This window comes from Solanum dulcamara, chromosome 3 (genome assembly GCF_947179165.1).
Source record: "Solanum dulcamara chromosome 3, daSolDulc1.2, whole genome shotgun sequence".
In the NCBI taxonomy this organism is placed as follows: domain Eukaryota; kingdom Viridiplantae; phylum Streptophyta; class Magnoliopsida; order Solanales; family Solanaceae; genus Solanum; species Solanum dulcamara.
Window position 1 is genome coordinate 30635364 of NC_077239.1, and position 19281 is coordinate 30654644.

A 19281-nucleotide genomic window follows, 5' to 3' on the forward strand; every position below is an offset into this window, starting at 1 on the left:
CTAACCATTTATTCTATAGCCTGATCATAAATGTTGGTTAAGGTTAATATCCCACAAAATGACTATGTTTCTTACAAGCTCTCTATGTCTTTTAGATGATGCACTGGCCTTATTTCACGCCTTATGATTTAAAGGATTCTTGATCTTGCATCCCATATTTTATGTTTATTATCAATAAACCAATTTTGATATTGACCCACTAATTACGATTCGATTTTGAACACCCGTTCAAAAGAAATTACTCAAGTTGAACCGACCCGTTCCTTGCATCCCTTTATTTAAGGTTTTAGAATTAGATTTATTTTGAGCCTCAAGCCCTCAACCTTTATTTAGGGTTTTTCCCAGTTGAATAGTGCTTCTAGTCTTTTCTTTCTCGTCTGCTAATTTGTAGCAGCTGCTGAAAATCTCAGAAAGGTAGCCCCTTTTGCTTTTCTTTCAATTTTTTTTTTTTGCACATTGCTGAGACAAGAATACCACTATTTTTTCCTCTCCAAAGACATAACCTCTTTTGCTGAAATCAAGGTCTCTGTTTTCTCCGCTCTTTTTCTAGTAGGTAAAATATGTCGGCGGTGGTTCAACTTCGCTACTCTTCACTTCCAGCCCACTATCAGAATCAAACTCGTTACTTTTCTGGTGTCAAAAATCTCAACTTTAACCCATTAAGAACCAGCCATGTAGGTTCTAAACAATTGCGTATCAAGTATCAAGTTCCTTGTGCTGGGGGAGGTGATGGAGGAAGCATTGGGATGGGACGAGGCACTGGTGGTGGTGATGGGGATTGGAGTGATGGGGGAGATTCACATGATTCCTGGGACAGTTTTGGACCAATTGGTGCTTTTCTCAATGGCTGGAGATCTAGGGTTGCTGCGGATCCACAATTCCCGTTTAAGGTTCTTATGGAGGAATTGGTTGGTGTGACTTCCGCTGTCATAGGAGACATGGCATCTCGTCCTAACTTTGGCCTTAATGAATTGGATTTTGTGTTTTCCACACTTGTCGTTGGTTCCATTTTGAATTTTGTGTTGATGTATATATTGGCGCCAACACCATCTGCTTCTGTTCGAGCCCTGCCTTTAATTTTCGCCAGTTGCCCACCAAGCCACATGTTTGAGCCTGGTGCTTACAGTTTATTCAGTAGGGTTGGGACATTGGTCTACAAAGGAACTCTCTTTGCTGCTGTTGGATTTGCTGCTGGACTTGTTGGAACTGCAGTTTCTAATGGTTTAATCAAGATAAGGAAGAAGATGGATCCTAATTTTGAGACGCCAAATAAGCCTCCTCCAACACTTCTAAATGCTGCAACATGGGCAACTCATATGGGTGTCAGCAGTAATTTAAGATACCAAACACTTAATGGTATTGAGTTCTTGCTGGACAAAGTTCTTCCTCCAGTGGTTTTTAAAACGTCCGTTGTGGTTTTGAGATGCTTGAATAATGTCCTTGGGGGAATGTCATTTGTCATGTTGGCAAGGCTGACTGGTTCTCAGAGTGTAGATAAAGGGGAGGTAGTTACTGTGAAAGATGATGGAGTAAACGTAGAGAAAGAGAGGTTGCTGAATCAGAGAGACAACATACAAAATGGTGATTCTGTTTCAAAGTGAACTGGCTTTGTGTGTATCAATATCTAGTTACAATCCCCCGATTCAGCTTAGTTAGTTTTTGCCCATTACTATGAATTTAGTCATAAATAATTGTAGTAATTTAGTTTCTGTGACTTCATGTACTTTAGGAGTTTTGAGTTTGTCTATCCTATCTAGCTTTCGTTTTCAGTGATGATAGAACCAGTTAATTGTTGATATGGATCATGTCCGTTTGTATGGTAAACATGACATTCATGCTTGCCGCTGACATTATGCCTAAATCATGTTTAAAGGAAGTAGCACTTCTTTCTGGCAATGTCTCTCCTTTCAATACTAGGGGAATGAAACGTCCCAAGACTGGCCGTTGAGAGAGATGAGAAATTGAAGTTGCTGATGCTAAGAGAGGTTTGCACTCCTCGGATAACGAGAGGCAAGCCTGTGCATCCCTCTTAACATACATCAGATCCGCATCACTACCTAAACCCAAGCGCTATAAATACACACACAGGTCCTTGCGGGTGATTTTTGGTTTGCTTTTGGGTTTTGTTTATTTTTTTTCTACAACAGAAATGAAAAGAGAGTAAAAAGGAAAATTAGAACTTATGGTTTATACAGTTGGCATTTTATTTAGGTTTGGTCATGTCAGTCCCTTGTACACTTCATTGATTTATTCTTGTGTAAGTAATTGTAGTGTGAAATATGCTGTTATTGGGACATGGTAGCATTAGCAGTTTGAAGCCAATAGGTCTTTCCTTCATTATTTTCGACTCATACATTAGAAACTATTAACAAAGAGACACCAATATTGGTGCTTTGATTGGAGTTCGATTTATGTTTCACCTATTATTGCAACGTGTAATTGACACCCAGAAACCATTGTTGGTTCCTAAGTGAACTTTTGGCCTGACTGACTCACTAAGTGGAAGACTTTTAACTCATACAAGTATTGAGATGGGCATACCAAAAGTATAAGAACTTAACTTTCTCAATCTAGGTATAAGAACTTAACTTTCCCAATCTGTCTCAATGCTCAAAACATATACATAATAATAGTAATACTCATTGTTTTCAAAACATAACTCGAATGAATGAAGCTGAAAAACTCCAACACTACCTGACTAGTCTATGAAGCTTCTAAATACTAACTTTCAAATAGATACCGGGACAGGACCACAGCTACCTCGATTGATAAATAAAGGACTGAGCGTAAATGACTCAAGAGCTCCTCTGAATGCAACGAGGTCTCACCAAAGTTGGGTCAAAACTGATCTTCAATGATGCGCCTGTTGAGGATCTTTATCACCTGTATTAGCATCATAAGAAGATGCAACGCCAAATGACGTCAGTACATTGACTATACGGTATGTAAAATGGATGAAAGGAGACTTAACAAAGATACTCAACGCAAGGAGCTCAACTCAGTAAAGCAATGCATATATGTAAAATAATGCTTTAAAAGATATAAAAAGTAAACACAACTCAGTATATGAAAATATAATACTTTATTCATGGGGAGTCTCTTTAATCGACAACCATCACTTATGAGTTACGTGATGATACAACAAACTACTATCGTTTCTATAGCCATCCAATACCTTGCCAAGGTAAGGGATGCAAGCTCATCTCTAGATTCATTAAAGTCCTCTTTTGGGACTAAGAGGAGTTGCCCGAATGAACGGTACGATCCTATCCTATGCTAGCTACATAGTTTATGGGATTCGAGTTTTTCTATTCTATTACACAAATTAGTGCTCAATACTACTCCTAAATCATAGTTTATTATGCTCATAACTCAAGTGAGTGTATTTAGTCAATTAAATTATTTAGTCTTTTTTGGACTTAGCTCAAAACTCGACTCTTCTCAACTCATCTCTTCTCTTTAAAATAGATATGACCTCAAATCAATGAATGCATTAAAAGCAAGCATTTATACTCATGCCTAAAATATGATTAAGCGCCTTCTCCACTCAACCTATGCTCAACAAGTTAATTAAGAGGCTTCTCGAACTCAACTCATGCTCAAACTCTTTCTCAATTGAATGATGAAAATAATCATTCTTTAACTCAAAATAGTGAATAAAATAATTAATGCAAAACTCAATTACGGTTCATGTGAATGCAAACATGACTTAATAAGAAATTGTACAAATAACTCAAGAATTCAATTTATCGGAATTGAAGCTCAAACTCAAAACTCAACTTGACTATATGAACATGTAGGGCATTAGGATGAAATTAGTCCAACATTATAATAACCTTATATACCTAGAATGAAGATTATCTAGTCAAAATTCAAAGACTTGGCTTGAAACTCTTGAACCCTAACTCTTCTCCTTCTCTCCAATTATTGCTCTCAAAAGTTTCTAAGTGTTAATGAGAGAAAAAGCCCCATTGTGTAGTGATAAGGGACTAATTTTAGTCCCAAAACGGCTTGGGTTTAGTTTGGAAAGGTGGGAAAAATCAAACTAACCCTCACTAAAATTGGGTTTTGGTCGCCTACGGACCCTTCTACGGATCGTAAAAGGTCGGTCGTAGAAGCCTTGGTCCAAAAGTTGGGCATTCTAGAATTTGCATGGGGGGCCTACGACCACCTTTCTGCAGGTCGTCAAAGTCCTTCCGGACTTCATTGAAGGAAGGAGGGGTTGGGGTCTACGTAATCTTTGATGAGTCGTGCAAACTTCTACAGATTGTAGACCCTATCGTAGGATCTAAATGAACATTTCAGTAGCTACTGGAATGTGTCACCTAGTTCTACGACAGACCTTATGAGTTGTAAAATGGTTTACGGCTCGACATCTTTGATTGTAGAAGTGGTTCTTGGCCATTGAACTTTGACTAAGTATCAAGAGGTTCTATGATCAATTCCTACGGGTCATAGAACAAACAACGGGTTGTAGAGTTGACTCATAGGACTAATATGACCCTTTGGATATTTATCTATCTGTGGAGAGGTTCGACGAGCCTCTTCTATGACTCGTAGAACACTCTACGGGCTGTACAGTTGATCGTAGACCTTCTACCAGCCTCTTTTCTCAGATTTTCTCTTGGTTCTCAAACTTGATCTAGGCTAGTATTGTACTGGGTGTTACAATATCTCCCCATTGGGATCATTCGTCCTCAAATGATGGCTAAGCTAAAAATTTTCTTAAATGACGAATATAATGCAAGAACTTAAAACGTCAAACTTAATAATAACTGACTCAATTTCTCAAACTCAAGAAGGTACTAACTCAAAGATAGAGAATAGAAATATTACCTTCAATGCCAACACTAGGAGGAACGAATAGACATGGGTACTTGGCTTCATATCCTCCTCAGCTTCCCGTGTAGCCTCCTCAACAAACTGATTTCTCCACAAGACTTTGACCTAAGAGACCTCTTTGGTTCTCAATGTAAAAACCTGACGATCAAGAATTTGGATAGGAATCTCCTCATAGTACACGCTATCTTTCACTCTAATGTTTTATGTAGGAACAATGAGTGAATGATATCCTAAGTATTTATTAAGCATGAAAATATGGAACAATGGATGAACAACTTCTAACTCTGATGGAAGCTCTAACTTATAGGCAACATTGCCAATTCTCTTTATAATCGATAAAGGCCAATGTAATGGGGACTTAACTTCTCCTTCTTCCTAAATCTCATAACACCCTTCATGGTAGAAACTTTTAAATGCACCTAATTATTTACTTCAAACTCCAGATCTATTTTCCTAACATCAATGTAGGATTTCTGACGACTTTGTGCAGTTTTCAACCTCTCTTGAATTATTTTCACTTTCTCCATAGGTTGATGAACCAAGTCTGTCCCTATCAACTCCGCTTAACCAACTTCGAACCAACCAATTTGCGACCTACATCTCTTCCTATAAAGAGCCTCATATGGAGGCATTTGAATGCTCTAATGAAATCTATTGTTATAAGTGAACTCAATAAGAGGCAAGTGGTGATATCAATTATCTTTAAAGTCTATATCACAAGCTCTTAACATGTTCTCAAGAGTCTAAATAGTACGCTCTGCCTGATCATCTGTCTGAGGATGGAAAGTGATATTAAGATTCACTTTTGAACCCAATTTTTTCTGAAACTACTTACAAAATTGAGTGGTGAATTGTGTAACATTTTCTGAGATGATGGACAAGGGAACTCCATGTAATCGGACTATCTCTCGAATATACAACCTAGCATAATCTTCGGTCGAATCTTTTGTCTTAACGGGCAAGAAGTGGATTGATTTGGTCATCCTATCCAAAATCACCCAAATCGAATCATGCTGCCTACGAGATCGTGGTAAGTAATAAAGTCCATGTTAATTATTTTCCACTTCCCACTGTGACAGTTCTATAGTCTGAGCTACACCATATGGATGTTGATGCTCAAATTGACTTGTTGGCAATTCTGGCACTTGGATACAAAATCTATAATGCCCCTTTTTATACCATTCCACCAATAGACTTTTCTTAAGTCATGGTACATTTTCGTAGAACTTGGATGAATGGAATATCTGGAGCTATGGGCCTCAACCATAATTCTATCTTAGAGACCATGAATACTCGGACATATAATCTACCTTGATACCTCAACACTCCATCTTCCCTTTTGGCAAAAGCCATCACCTTTTGCTTATGGACATCTTCTTTCGATTGAAGTAGAATAGGATCTTGGTCTTACTTTTCTTGTACCTAAACAACTAATGAAGATTCAGTCCCATTCTGGACAATAACACCTTCCTCATCAGAGTCCACAAGACGAACTCCCAAACATGCAAGTCTATGCACTTCTTTAGCCAACTCTTTCTTCTCTTCCTCAATAGGAGCAATACTCCCCATGGATAACTACCTAAGAGCATCAACAACAACATTAGATTTACCTGGATGGTAGAGAATACTCATGTCATAATCCTTGAGCAACTCAAGCCATCTCCTCTGCCTCAGGTTTAACTCTTTATGATTAAACACATACTGAAGGCTCTTTGATCGGTGAACACATCTATATGCACGCCATAGAGATAACGATGCCAAATCTTGAGAGCAAATATTACCGCTGCCAACTCTAGATCATGGGTCGAATAATTCCTCTTGTGGATCTTAAGTTGTCTGGAAGCATAAGCTATGAGTTTGTCTTTCTGCATAAAAACAACTCAGTCCAACTCTATAAGCATTACAATATATTACGAAACCATCTATTCCCTGGGGTAGGGACAAAATTAGAGTAGTAGTCAATCTTATTTTCCACTCTTAAAAGCTCTTCCCACGCATATCTGGCTATTTAAATTTAGTCTTCTTCTGATTCAACTTGGTCAATGGCGACGATATGGATGGAATTTCCTAAAAAAATCTTCTATAATAACCAGCCAAACCCAAGAAACATCTTATGTCTAAAGAAGATATGGGTCTGGGCTAGTTCTTTACTACCCCAATTTTCTATGAATCAACTCGAATAACATTACAAAAAATAATATGGCTTAAGAACGCCACAAATGCAAGACAAAACTCACACTTTGAAAAATTAGTAGATAACTCTTGGTCCTTAAGAGTTTGGAAAACAATTTTGAGATGGTTATCATGCTTCTACTCACTTCTTGAGTAGATCAGAATGTCGTTGATAAAAATAATAACAAACATGTTTAAATACTGTTTGAACACTCTATTCATGAGCTCCATAAACACTGCAGGAGCGTTAGTCAGACCAAAGGACATAACTAGGAACTCGTAGTGATCATACCTGGTTTTGAAGGATGTCTCCGGAATGTCACTTTTTCTCACTTTCAACTAATGATAGCCTGATCTTAGGTCTATCTTGGAGAAAGAAGTGTCACCTTAAAGTTGTTTGAAAAGAACATCGATTTTCGGAATAGGGTACTTATTCTTTACTGTAATCTTGTTCAACTGCTGGTAATCAATACACATTCTCAATAAACCATCTTTCTTTCACACAATAGGACTAGATCACCCCAAGGTGAGACACTCGACCTAATGAAACCCTTATCTAAGAGATCTTTCAACTATTCTTTTAGCTTTTTAACTCTATAAGAGATATTTTATATGGCGGGATAGAAATTGGCTGAGTATCGGCAATAACATCTATCCCAAATTCTATCTCCCTAGTAGGAAGGACTCCAGGTAAATCCTCAGGAAAGACTTCAGGAAACTTACTCACAATAGGAACTAATTTACGGGATGGTGTCTGCACACTATCATCTCTGACTCGAATAATGTGGTAGATACACCGCTTGGAGACTAAATTTCTAAGCTTTAGGTATGAAATGAATTGATCCTTAGGCAAAGTTGGACTATCATTTCACTCAATAATTGGCTCAGTCGGATATTGAAACTTGACAATTCGTGTTCTACAATCAACTAAGGCATAACAAGGATAAGGTCAGTCCATGCCAAGAATGACATTGAAGTCAACCTTATCTAACTCAACTAAGTCTGCAGAAGTATCTTTATGATAGATAGAGACTATACAATTTCGATAGACTCTCTTAGCTAGGATAGACTTACCAATGAGAGTAGAAACGCTGAATGGTTCTAAGAGTCATTCAGGAAGGATTCCAAACTTAATGGCTACATAAGAAGTCACAACAGACAAAGTAGAATACGGATCAAGTAATGCATAAATATTAAGAGAAAAGACTCGAAGCATACCAATGACAACACATGGTGAGTTCTCTCAGTCATGGTAATTTTCCGAATCATATAGATGGTTTGAACCTCCGCCTACTCCTGAATTAGACCCTCTATGATTACCTTTATTTGGCAGAGCTGCCAAAGAAGATTGGGCTCTGTTTCCTGCATCACCTTGCCTGGCTAATAAGCAATATCTCATAAAGTGACCTATCTGCCCATACTTGTAATAACTGCTAGTTCCATCTCGACACTCTTCCTTATAAAGTCTACCACACTTACCACAAGGTGGTTTGCATGAAGAACTCTGGACCATAATTTTCTAGGACTGAGAATCTTGAGCTCTGAAATTTTGGTTACCTTGAGACCTCTTTTCATTCTTATTGTTGTCTGTAGATGTACTCGCTGAAGATGGTGTATAACTAGAAGACCTCTTCTGAAAGAAAGAGCGACTAACATTTCCACTTTTCTGATTGTTGCCCTCATTGCCTGTGTATTTGGCATTCTTGCTTTGATTCTCCTCTCTATCCTTCTTATTATTCTCCTCAACTTGCTGAGCATATACCATGAGTTTGAAGGTGTCCATATTTGAGATCAACAAAGCTGCTTGACACAACTTATTCACATGTATGCCCAAGCTAGAAACAAACTTCCTTATCTTGGCTCTCATATCGAGAACCATCTCTAAAGCATGTCTGGACAGTAGAATGAATTTAAGGCTATACTCTTTGATAGTCATCCCCTTCTTCTTTAGATTTACTAACTCTTCTACCTCTCCCTCATCTTTCGCAAAAAGAAGTGGTCCAAGAATGCACTTTCGAACTCATCTCAGACTGCAGGCTCAACATCTTCACCTCAATTCTTCTTCCACTTATTGTACATGACATTATCAATATCCTTCAATAGATAGGAGATAAGTTCAACTCCCTCTATCTTTATAGCATGTATTGCCTTCTAGATCTTTCACATGTCATTAATAAAATTCTGAGGATCTTCCTCAACTTTGGATCTAGTGAAGACTTGTGGGTTTATCCTCATGAAATTTTGGATTTTGTTAAGGGAAGATGACTCTTGAGAAATAGAGCTCAGAACATAGTATTCTGACAACCAGACTGTGCAGCCATCAACTGGGTGAGCATAGAGATGGCTCTCCTAAATTCTGCCTCTAAATTCATAGCAAGTTGAGCATTCTGTTGAACCTCTTAAGTCCCATCCTCAACCTCATTCTCAGCTTCTCGGTCTTGGTTCCTGGTCTACAATTTGGAAGATTGGAGAATCTCATCCTCGATGGTGTTCCTCTAGGTCAAAGTTCTTTTGGAAGGCATGATTTGAAATCGTGAAACGTACAAATTAGAAGGATGTTTCATAGAGTCCAACTTTATCACACGAAGTGGAGTATGAAAGAAGTAAAACAATTCCTAAAATTCTTGTAGCCTCCCTATTATAAATGTGGCTCGCTTCACACCTATAAGGTCTCTACTAAATTCGGCTTCATAGACATCCTAGGACACTTGAACTATGTACTTTAATACCAAGTTTTTCTCACCCTGAATCTACACCCTAGGCGTGGTCGACACTCACAAACCATTGTTGATTCCTAAGTGAACCCTTGACCTGACTGACTCACTAAGCGGAATACTTTTAACTCTTACAAATACTTAGATGGGCATAATAAAATTATAAGAACTTAATTTTTTTCAATCTAAGTCTCAATGCTTAAAAATATATAATACTAATACTACTACTAATAATAATAATAATAATAATAATAATGATAATGATAATGATAATGATAATAATAATGATAATGATAATGATAATGATAATGATAATGATAATGATAATGATAATGATAATAATAATGATAATGATAATAATAATAATAATAATAATAACAATAATAATAATAATAATAATAATGATGCTCGATGTTACCAAAACATTACTCAAATGAATAAAACTGCTAAACTCCAATACTATTTGACTAGTCTATGAAGCCTCTAAATACTAACTCTAAAATAGATACCAGGAAAGGCTCACGACTACCTCAACTGATAAATAATGGATTGGAAGTAATTGACTTAAGAGCTCCTCTGAATGCAAAAAAGTCTCACCAAAATTGGATCGGTCGAAACTGACCCTCAATGATGCGCATGTTGAGAATCTCTATCACCTATGTCTATATCATAAAAAGTTGCAGCTCCAAATAGCGTCAGTACATGAAATATACGGTATATAAAATGGCTAAAAGAAAACTTACTCAAGATACTCAACTCAAGGAAATCAACTGTGTAAATAGCTCAACTTAAGGCGGGCCTATTATCCACCGAGTTTTGAAGGCTATGGTTGGTCTAAAGGGCGGGTAATAGACGGATTTCTCAGTTATAAAAAAATAGCTCAACTTAAGAAAATAATGCATATATGTAAAACAATACTCTAAAAGATATAAAAAGTAAATACAACTCAGTATATGAAAATAAAATACTTTATTCTTGAAGAGTTTCTTTAATCGACAACCATCACTTATGAGCTTCGCAATGATACAATGAACTGTTGTCGTTGCCACAGCCGTCCAATACATTGTCAGGGTAAGGGACGCAAACTCATCTCTGGATCTAATAAAAGTCCTCTTTTGGGACTATGAGGAGTCGCCTTAATATGCAAGGACTGCTTAAATCTTTGGTCTGCCTATCATTGTCCATGTTGGATGGTACAATCATATCCTATACTGGCTACAAGTTTATGGGGTTCGAGTTTTTCTATACTCTTACCCGAATTGATGCTCAATACTACTCTCAAAACATAGTTTATTATGCTCATAACTCAAGTGAATTTATTTACTCAATTAATACATTTAGTCTCTTTTGGACATAGCTCAAAACTCAACTATTTTTAACCCATCACTTCTCTTTAAAATAGATATGATCTCAATTCAATGAACACATTAAAAACTAGCATTTATACACATGCCCAAAATATGACTAAGAGACTTCTCAACTCAACTTATGCTCAAAAAGTTAATTAAGAGGCTTCTCGAACTCTACTGGTGCTCAAACACTTTCTCAGTTGAATGATAAAAATAATCATTCTTAACTCAAAATAGTACATAAAATAATTGATGAAAAACTCAACTAGGGTTCATGTGAATGCAAACATGGATTCATAATCTCAAAAACTCAAACTCATCAAAGTATAATCAAACGTATACTATAACTTAATAAGAAATTATATACATAACTCAAGAATTTAACTTATCAGAATTGAAGATCAAACTCAAAACTCAACTTGACTGTATGAACATGTAGGGAACGAGTATGAACTTTGTCCAATATTATAGCCTTACATACATGAACGTAAATTATCTAGTCAAAATTGCAGACTTGGCTTGAAACTCTTGAATCCTAGCTCTTGTAAGGGACTAATTTTAGTCTCAAAATGGCTTGGGTTTAGTTTGAAAAAGGTGAGAAAAGACCAAACTAAGCCTCATTAAAATTGGGTTCTGGCCACCTATGGACCCTTCTACGGATCATAGAAGGTCGGTCGTAGAAGCCTTGGTCCAAATGTTGGACGTTCTAGAATTTACTTAAGGGGACTATGACCACCTTTCTACGGATCGTCAAAGTCATTTGTAGAATTTACGAAAGGAAAGAGGGGTTGGGGTGTATGTGCTCTTTGACAAGTTGTGCAAACTCTTATAGGTTGTAGAACCTATCGTAGAATCTAAGTGCATATTTGAGTAGCTACTGGAATATGTCGCCTAGTTCTATGACCGATCCTACGGGTCATAGAACAGTTTATGACTCGCCATCTTGGATCATAGAAGTGGTCCTTGACCACTAAATTTTGACTAATTGACAAGAGGTTCTACGATCAATTCCTATGGGTCGTAGAACAAACGACGGGTTGTAGAGTTGACTCGTAGAACTAATATGACCCTTTGGATATTTAGCTAAGTGTGGAGAGGTTTTAAGAGCCTGTTCTACGACTCGTAGAACACTCCACATGGATTTCCTTATATACAACTATTTCTTTCTTATAGAAATTAGAAACACTTAAAAATTTGAATACTCTATTGATTTACCCCTTATTAGTATTACAATCAACATTTTAGAATAGACAAATTTTTTGATCTTCATCATTTAGACAATCTAAGAAAAATCATTGATAATTTTCCATATCATTGATACAAAAATTATTCAAATATCAAATATTCTTTTAAATACTACCCACAAACTAGACGGAGCTTTGTGAAAGGTAAAAAAAACTTGTCCTTATGACGTTAAGAATTCTTCTAATAGTTATGAGCCTAATCATTTCAAAAAGTGTGTATAATACTTTTGTGTTCCTTTGGAGGTCGAATAGGATTTTTAAACATGTTCTAGTCTTTTAATGAACATGTGAGCTTTAGCCTAAATTAGCCGGCCCACTTTTCGACTATGAATAATGGGATAAGCCCTTACTACTACATATGATATGTTACCCTCTCTCGGATGAGTGCAGTGAAGGACTCTCGCCTCACTCTCCTGTTTGACTTTGGAATCAATCACGTTTCTAAATATAGTAGTCAATCAGTGAGACATTTTGATGTGTCACATATTTACGATATTTTCGAAGATCAAAATAATGAATTAATGTGCGTTGCAAGCAAGTTTCTATAGATATGATGTGGTTTTTTTTGTTTTTGCAAAAAACTAAGCCGTGCACTAATTTTGATAATTCTGTGGGTCTGAGTACTATTTTGCTGAGTATTGAGGAGTATGACCCTCACTACAGACCGTAGTGCCTTGCACGGGCCATGGTGGTGGACGTAGAGATGATGAGAGAATGAAGCTGTGCTAGAGGTGCTAAGTACAACTCCACAGAACCTACCACGGACCGTAGTACCTTGCATGGGCGTGGTGGGTGTCATACTGCTGATCTTGTGAAGATACTGATGGTATAAATTTTGGCCAAGTGTAACTTCATGAAACCCATCACGGGCCATGGAGTCCACTAAGGATCATGCTGGATGACCGTGAAGGTTGAGGGAAAATGTGGGAGAATTGGCAAAGGCTATCAACACGGAGGTCAGTACGGACCGTATTCATCACCACAGGTCGTGAGGATTTCCTATGAAGAAGTTAAGAGCTACACAGTATTTAAGTCCAAATTAAAAACTACGGGAGAAGGACCATGGACCGTTAACTCTAGTATGGTCCATAATGGTTGAGCTTGAAACATGCCGAATTCAGTTTTTCTAGTGGTTTAGGATTTGGTTTTGTATTTCTATAAACACTTAAATTTATTTTATTTTTAGGGTTCAGCATTTTTACTAGTTTTTGAGTACTTTGTGAACATAGTGATGCTACACTTAGTTACTTTTGGAGATTGATTCTTAGAATACTATTTCGGTTTTGATCTTTGATTTGTGATTCTTGTGATTGATTCAAGATTTAATTCTTCACTTGCGTAGGTATTAATTCATGAATTCTTCATAAATTCTTGTTCTGTTACTTACAAGTATGAGTATCTAAACCCACAACTAGGGTTGTGGGAACCATGATGACTTAACTAGAATAGGCAAAAGTAGGATTGATATTCATGATTTGTTTTTGCATGTATTGTGATTTCTTCATTTAAAATCTTTCTTAGTGAGTGCACACATTAAGAACTTGATTGTATTTATTGCTTGCCCAGGAGGGAGGTAGTGATTAGAAAAATAATTTCACAACAGAAATTTGAAGAGTCTGGCTTCGAAAAAAGGGATAAACTTCGTCTAAGTTATATGAGATAGAGAGGAGATAGTACTCAGGGATCTAAGCGAGGATTAGTAAAATATACATTCTGATACTAGGAGGAAATGAATGAGATACGTATAAGAAGAACTGTGAGGTGAATTAGATGTTACCCAACTCGCTAGATTTTGCATGTAATATATTGAATGATATCATGAATACGATTAGCCTATTAACTTACAAGTCATGGGGAACAATATCCTAGTCTAGTTTTCATATTGTTTACAACCTAAAACTTGTTTACTTGTTATTACTTTGTTGTTTGTTCTTAAATCATAAACAAAACTCTCCACTTTCATTTTGTGCAAGTTTATTTTTGTGAAGTAGCAATTACATCTGAATAGTGATAGCTAATATAGCTTGTTTCAACCTATTCCCTATGGGTTCGACCCTGACTCTTAGTTGGATAAAATATACTGCTAACGATCATCTATATTTCTTCAAAGTGGTGTAATTGAGCATTATAAAAATGCCGCCGTTGCCGGGGAGTATGGCTTTGAAATATTCTATTAGTTGCTAATTCAGTTTGTAGTTCTATTTCCTAATTTTACTTGTCGTTTCTTGTTTGTGATTTTGAAGGTAACATATAGTGCATGCCAACCACCCAAAGCAAGGGTGAACCACTACTTCCATATGATTCTGAACTACAAAGTTCAATTCAAAAGATGAATGCACAAGAGAGTGAAGCGCAAAGGTAGAGAGAGTTAGATGAATATCTAGTAAGGGATGGTGTTGACAACAAGGATGAACTCAATGGAACTTTGCGGGGCAGAGATCAGAGACCTATGAACTTTTTTCTGGCTAATAATGATACTGATATGGATGGTGCAGGGGCTGCTGGAGCTATAGTCCTCCTACCTCTACATTAAGGTGTGAAGTTTACTATCACTAGTACTATGCTGAAAATGCTGAATTTGAAGGGATTATTTAGTGGAACAGCTAGTGATGATGCCAACCAACACTTGATGAAATTTATCGCCACTTACAAGTCATCTGAAATCCCTGGGGTTAGCCAATCACCCGTACGACTATGCTTATTCCCATTATCTCTATCTGGGGAGGCAATGAAATGGCTGAATGAACTTCCACGTGACTCTATCACAACTTGGAGGGAGTTGAGAAAGGCATTTCTGAAAAGGTTCTTCCTACCATCCGAGAAATTACAAATCAAGGATGAAGCAGTGCATGAGACTTGGGAAAGATTCAGGCAGAAGCTAAAGCAGTGTACAAATCACAAGTTGATTGGCGAATAGTTAAAAGAGATATTATACAGGTCTTGAAACTTTGTGGTCAAGCCAGTGATAGATGCGACTTGTGGGGGTTCCTTTATGGCTAGGATAATTCAGGAAGCCACAACAATTCTGTATCAGCTCGTAAAGAAAAATAGGGGTTGGTATACCAGAGATGCATATTATTTGGGATTCACGGTTGAGATATCAGTAGAGCAAAAATGAAAAGAGGAGGAGCGTGATCAAGACATGGCTTACATGAGAATACAGATGGACTTATTAACCAGGCGCCTGTTAGGTGGAAGGACTAGAGAAAGTGAAAGCTATGGATACTGAAAGTCGATATGATAATCTAGACTTTGATTATGAAGAGGAAGCCAAGTTTTTAAATAGCCAGGGGTTTTTTGGACATACAACTCTAGGAACATGGGTCGGAACTTTTAAAGAGAAAACTACTATGATCGAATCAGAAATCGTGATTAAAGAGGGTGGCAGAACAAAGACAACTTAAAGAATGACAGAAATAGGGTGAATATGCCACTTATGAACCGTGAGTGAGCCGGTAACAATAATGGTGGCTCTAAGCTGGAAGAGATGATTTCAAAGGTCCTACAAAAAGTTGAGGCAACTAAGTCTGGAGTCAGAGATATGTGAGGCAACATATCTAGTATCAGCCAGTTGGTGGATTCACACTCTACCTCTATCAAGCAATTGGAGAATCAGATGGGCTAGTTGTCAGTAGCATTTAATCAGAGAAAGTCTGGTATTTTTCCTAGTGACATGGTGTAAAATCCTAGGAAAGATGGCCAATGCATGGCAGTGACAATAAGAAGTGGTAAGGTACTTTCTAACACTATTATTGCAGGTACTGAGCAGACTAAGGATGCAGCTTCTAAGACTAATGGGCATGCCAAACATTAGGAAAATAAAGAAGTTTTGTTAGATGACAATGATGAGGGTGATGCGATAGTATTGGAGCAAAAAAAGACAAAAGAGAACTGTGGTACACAACAGACATAAGCATAGAGACCTCACCTTTTGCCACCTGTTCGCAAGCCACTGCCTCCATTCCCACATAGATTGAAGAAAAAGTCCGAGGATGTCAAGTTTTTGAAATTTATTTCAATGCTTAAGGAAATATTAGGTAACATCCCATTGGTAGAAGCACTAGAGCAAATGCCAGATTATGCCAAATTCATGAAAGATTTGGTTACAAAGAAGATGACGGTTTCTTTTGAGCTAACCGACTACTTACATCACTGTAGTGCCATTGCTAAAAGGTTATTGGTGGAAAAGAAGGAAGATTCGGGCGCATTCACCATACCTTGTACTATTGGTTCTTTCGATTTCACAAGGGCTCTATGTGACTTGGGCGCTAGCATAAATTTAATATCACTAGCCATCTACAAACAGTTAGGCTTGAGAGCCCCTAAATCGACTTCTATGCGGCTGCTGATGGCGGATAGGTTTGTGAAACACCAGTTGGAATTTTGTGTGATGTGTTGGTGTGAGTGGGCAGGTTTATTTTTCCTGCTAATTTATTCATATTAGATTGCCAGGTTGATTTTGAGGTTCCTATAATCTTGGGGAGACCATGTTTGGCGACTAGCAGAGCATTGGTAGATGTGGAGCATGGAGAACTCATATTCAGACTCAATAATAAAGAGGTCAAGTTTAATGTATGTTCCTTCATGAAGCAGCCAAAGGATATGACTGTGATATCTGTGCTCGATATTGAGGTAGAAAGTGTTATTAATATGACCATTGAGGAAATACTTATTGTTGAGCCTTTAACCACTTTAATCATGAATTTTGATGGTGATGGTATTGAAGGGTATGATTAATTTGTATATGCTTTGCAGGGTGTAGGTTCACACTCATATGCTCCTAAGAAGCTTGACGTTGACTTAAAGAACAGGCCGACTCTACCTAATAAACCATCCATAGATGAGCCACTTGTAATTGAGCTCAAATAATTGCTAGTCCATTTGAAGTACGTATTTTTTGGTGAGCATAACACTTTGCTGGTTATTATTGCTGTAGATTTGAGTGAAAAATAGGTTACAACACTAGTGGAGGTATTGTAAAGGTATAAGAAAGCCATTGGGTAGACTATTACTGATATCATAGGTATTCCTTTTGTCATTTGTACTGACAAAATTCAGTTAGAGGAGTATTGCATTCCCAGTATCGAACACCATAGGAGATTAAACCCCTATGCAAGAGGTGGTAAAGAAGGAAATCATTAAGTGGTTAGGTACAGGTATGGTCTATCCCATATCCGACAGCAATTGGGTAATTCCTGTTCAATGTGTCCCTAATAAGGGAGGTATGACAGTTGTCATGAATGATAAGAGTAAGTTGGTACCACTTAGGCCAATCACTGGATAGTGAGTCTGTATGGACTACAACAAGCTTAAAAAATGGACTTTAAAGGATCATTTTCCAATTCCCTTCATGGACCAAATGTTAGATAGGTTGGCAGGGAGAGGTTGGTACTGTTTTCTTGATGGGTACTCTGGCTACAACCAGATCTCCACAACACCAGAGGACCAGGAGAAGACCATATTCATAATGTCCTTATGACACCTTTGCATTCAAGCGCATGCCATTTGGACTATGTAATGCTCCTACCACATTCCAACACTGCATGATGTCTATATTCTCCGACATGGTAGAGGACACTATTGAGGTATTTATGGATGATTTTTTAGTGGTAGGTGATACCCTTAATGACTGTTTGTTAAATCTTCGCAAGGCTTTGCAGAGATGTGAAGAGGCTAACCTAGTTTTGAACTGGGAAAAATGCCACTTCATGGTCAAAGAGGATATTGTTCTAAGTCACAAGATTTCTGAAAAAGGGTTGGAGGTCGATAAGGCAAAGATAGAGGTGATTGAGAAATTGCCTCCTCTTATCTTTATAAAGGGTGTCCACAGTTTGCTGGGCCATGCATGTTTTTATAGGCATTTTATTAAGGATTTATCTAAAATTGCACACCCTTTGTGCAAGTTATTAGAAAAGGAGATAAAGTTCTACTTCGATGAGGCATGCATGAAAGTGTTTGAGTGCTTGAATGGGAAGTTGATCTCAACCCTAGTGATTATTGCTCCTGATTAGTCTGCCCTATTTGAGATCATGTGTGATGCTAATGGTGTCTCTTTAGGTGTTTTTATAGGGCAGAAGCACAACACGTTTTTTCATCCCTTATACTATGCTAGCAAAGCACTAAATGCAGCCCAGAAGAATTACACTATCACCGGGCAGGAACTATTGGCAGTAGCGTACGCATTTGAAAAATTTCAGAGGGTACCTTTTGGGTACCAAAGTGATTGTGCATACTAATCATGCATCCTTGTGATATTTGATGACCAAGAAGAATGCAAAGCCAAGGTTGATCAGATGGGTACTATTGCTCTTGGAATTTGATTTTTAGGGTGAAGGACTGTAAAGGGAGTGAAAATCAAGTAGTTGACCACTTGTCCATGCTAGAAGATGAAAATAGAGGTAAGGTTGACATTGATGATTCCTTTCCAGATGAATAGGTTTTAGCTGCCATTCTTGACTTCATTCCTTGGTTTGCTGATTATGCTAACTATCTTGTTAGTGATCTTATGCCTGAAGATCTTACTTTCCACCAGCGAAAGAAGTTTTTGCATGATATTCGCAGATACTTCTGGGATGAGCTATATCTATTCAGGATGTGTATTGACAATGTCTTTAGGAGGTGCATCCCAAAAAGTAGAGGTGTTGAGCATTTTGGAGGCCTATCACTCATCACAGGTAGGTGGACACCATAGTGGGAGCCGGATAGTGCAAAATATACTGCAATATGGATACTACTAGACTACTATCTATAAAGATGCACATGACTTGGTGAAGAGCTGTGACTAGTTTCAAAGGCAGGGGAACATATTTAGGCATCAAGAGCTACATATGACACTAATCCTAGAGGTGGAGTTCTTTGATGTATGGGGCATTGATTTTACGGGGCCATTTATGAGATTATTTGGGATGAAGAATGTGTTTGTAGCAGTTGATTATGTCTCCAAATGGGTGGAAGCTATTG

The 19281-nt window shown here is 37.5% G+C and overlaps 3 protein-coding genes across 4 annotated transcripts; 2 read left to right on the top strand and 1 right to left on the bottom strand.

Annotated features, from left to right (window-relative positions):
* The first annotated feature begins 297 nt into the window (after positions 1-297).
* On the top strand, positions 298-1796 carry LOC129882503 (protein RETICULATA-RELATED 3, chloroplastic-like). 2 transcript variants are annotated; one of them, XM_055956813.1, is made up of 2 exons: positions 298-414; positions 551-1796. In XM_055956813.1, exon 2 carries the CDS (start codon positions 561-563, stop codon positions 1599-1601), a length of 1041 nt encoding a protein of 346 aa, XP_055812788.1. In that variant the 5' UTR covers positions 298-414; positions 551-560; the 3' UTR covers positions 1602-1796. The 2 variants fall into 2 exon arrangements, with proteins under 2 accessions (XP_055812788.1, XP_055812789.1); XM_055956814.1 differs by having other exon boundaries at positions 554-1796.
* A 6461-nt stretch (positions 1797-8257) lies between these two features.
* On the bottom strand, positions 8258-8893 carry LOC129883527 (uncharacterized). Its single transcript, XM_055958168.1, has 2 exons — positions 8572-8893; positions 8258-8394 (listed from the first exon to the last, which is right to left on the bottom strand). The coding sequence occupies exons 1-2, from the start codon at positions 8891-8893 to the stop codon at positions 8258-8260; spliced, it is 459 nt and encodes a 152-aa protein (XP_055814143.1).
* A 7446-nt stretch (positions 8894-16339) lies between these two features.
* On the top strand, positions 16340-17190 carry LOC129883528 (uncharacterized). The gene is made up of 3 exons (XM_055958169.1): positions 16340-16680; positions 16734-16953; positions 17077-17190. Exons 1-3 carry the CDS (start codon positions 16340-16342, stop codon positions 17188-17190), a joined length of 675 nt encoding a protein of 224 aa, XP_055814144.1.
* The last annotated feature ends 2091 nt before the right edge of the window (positions 17191-19281 follow it).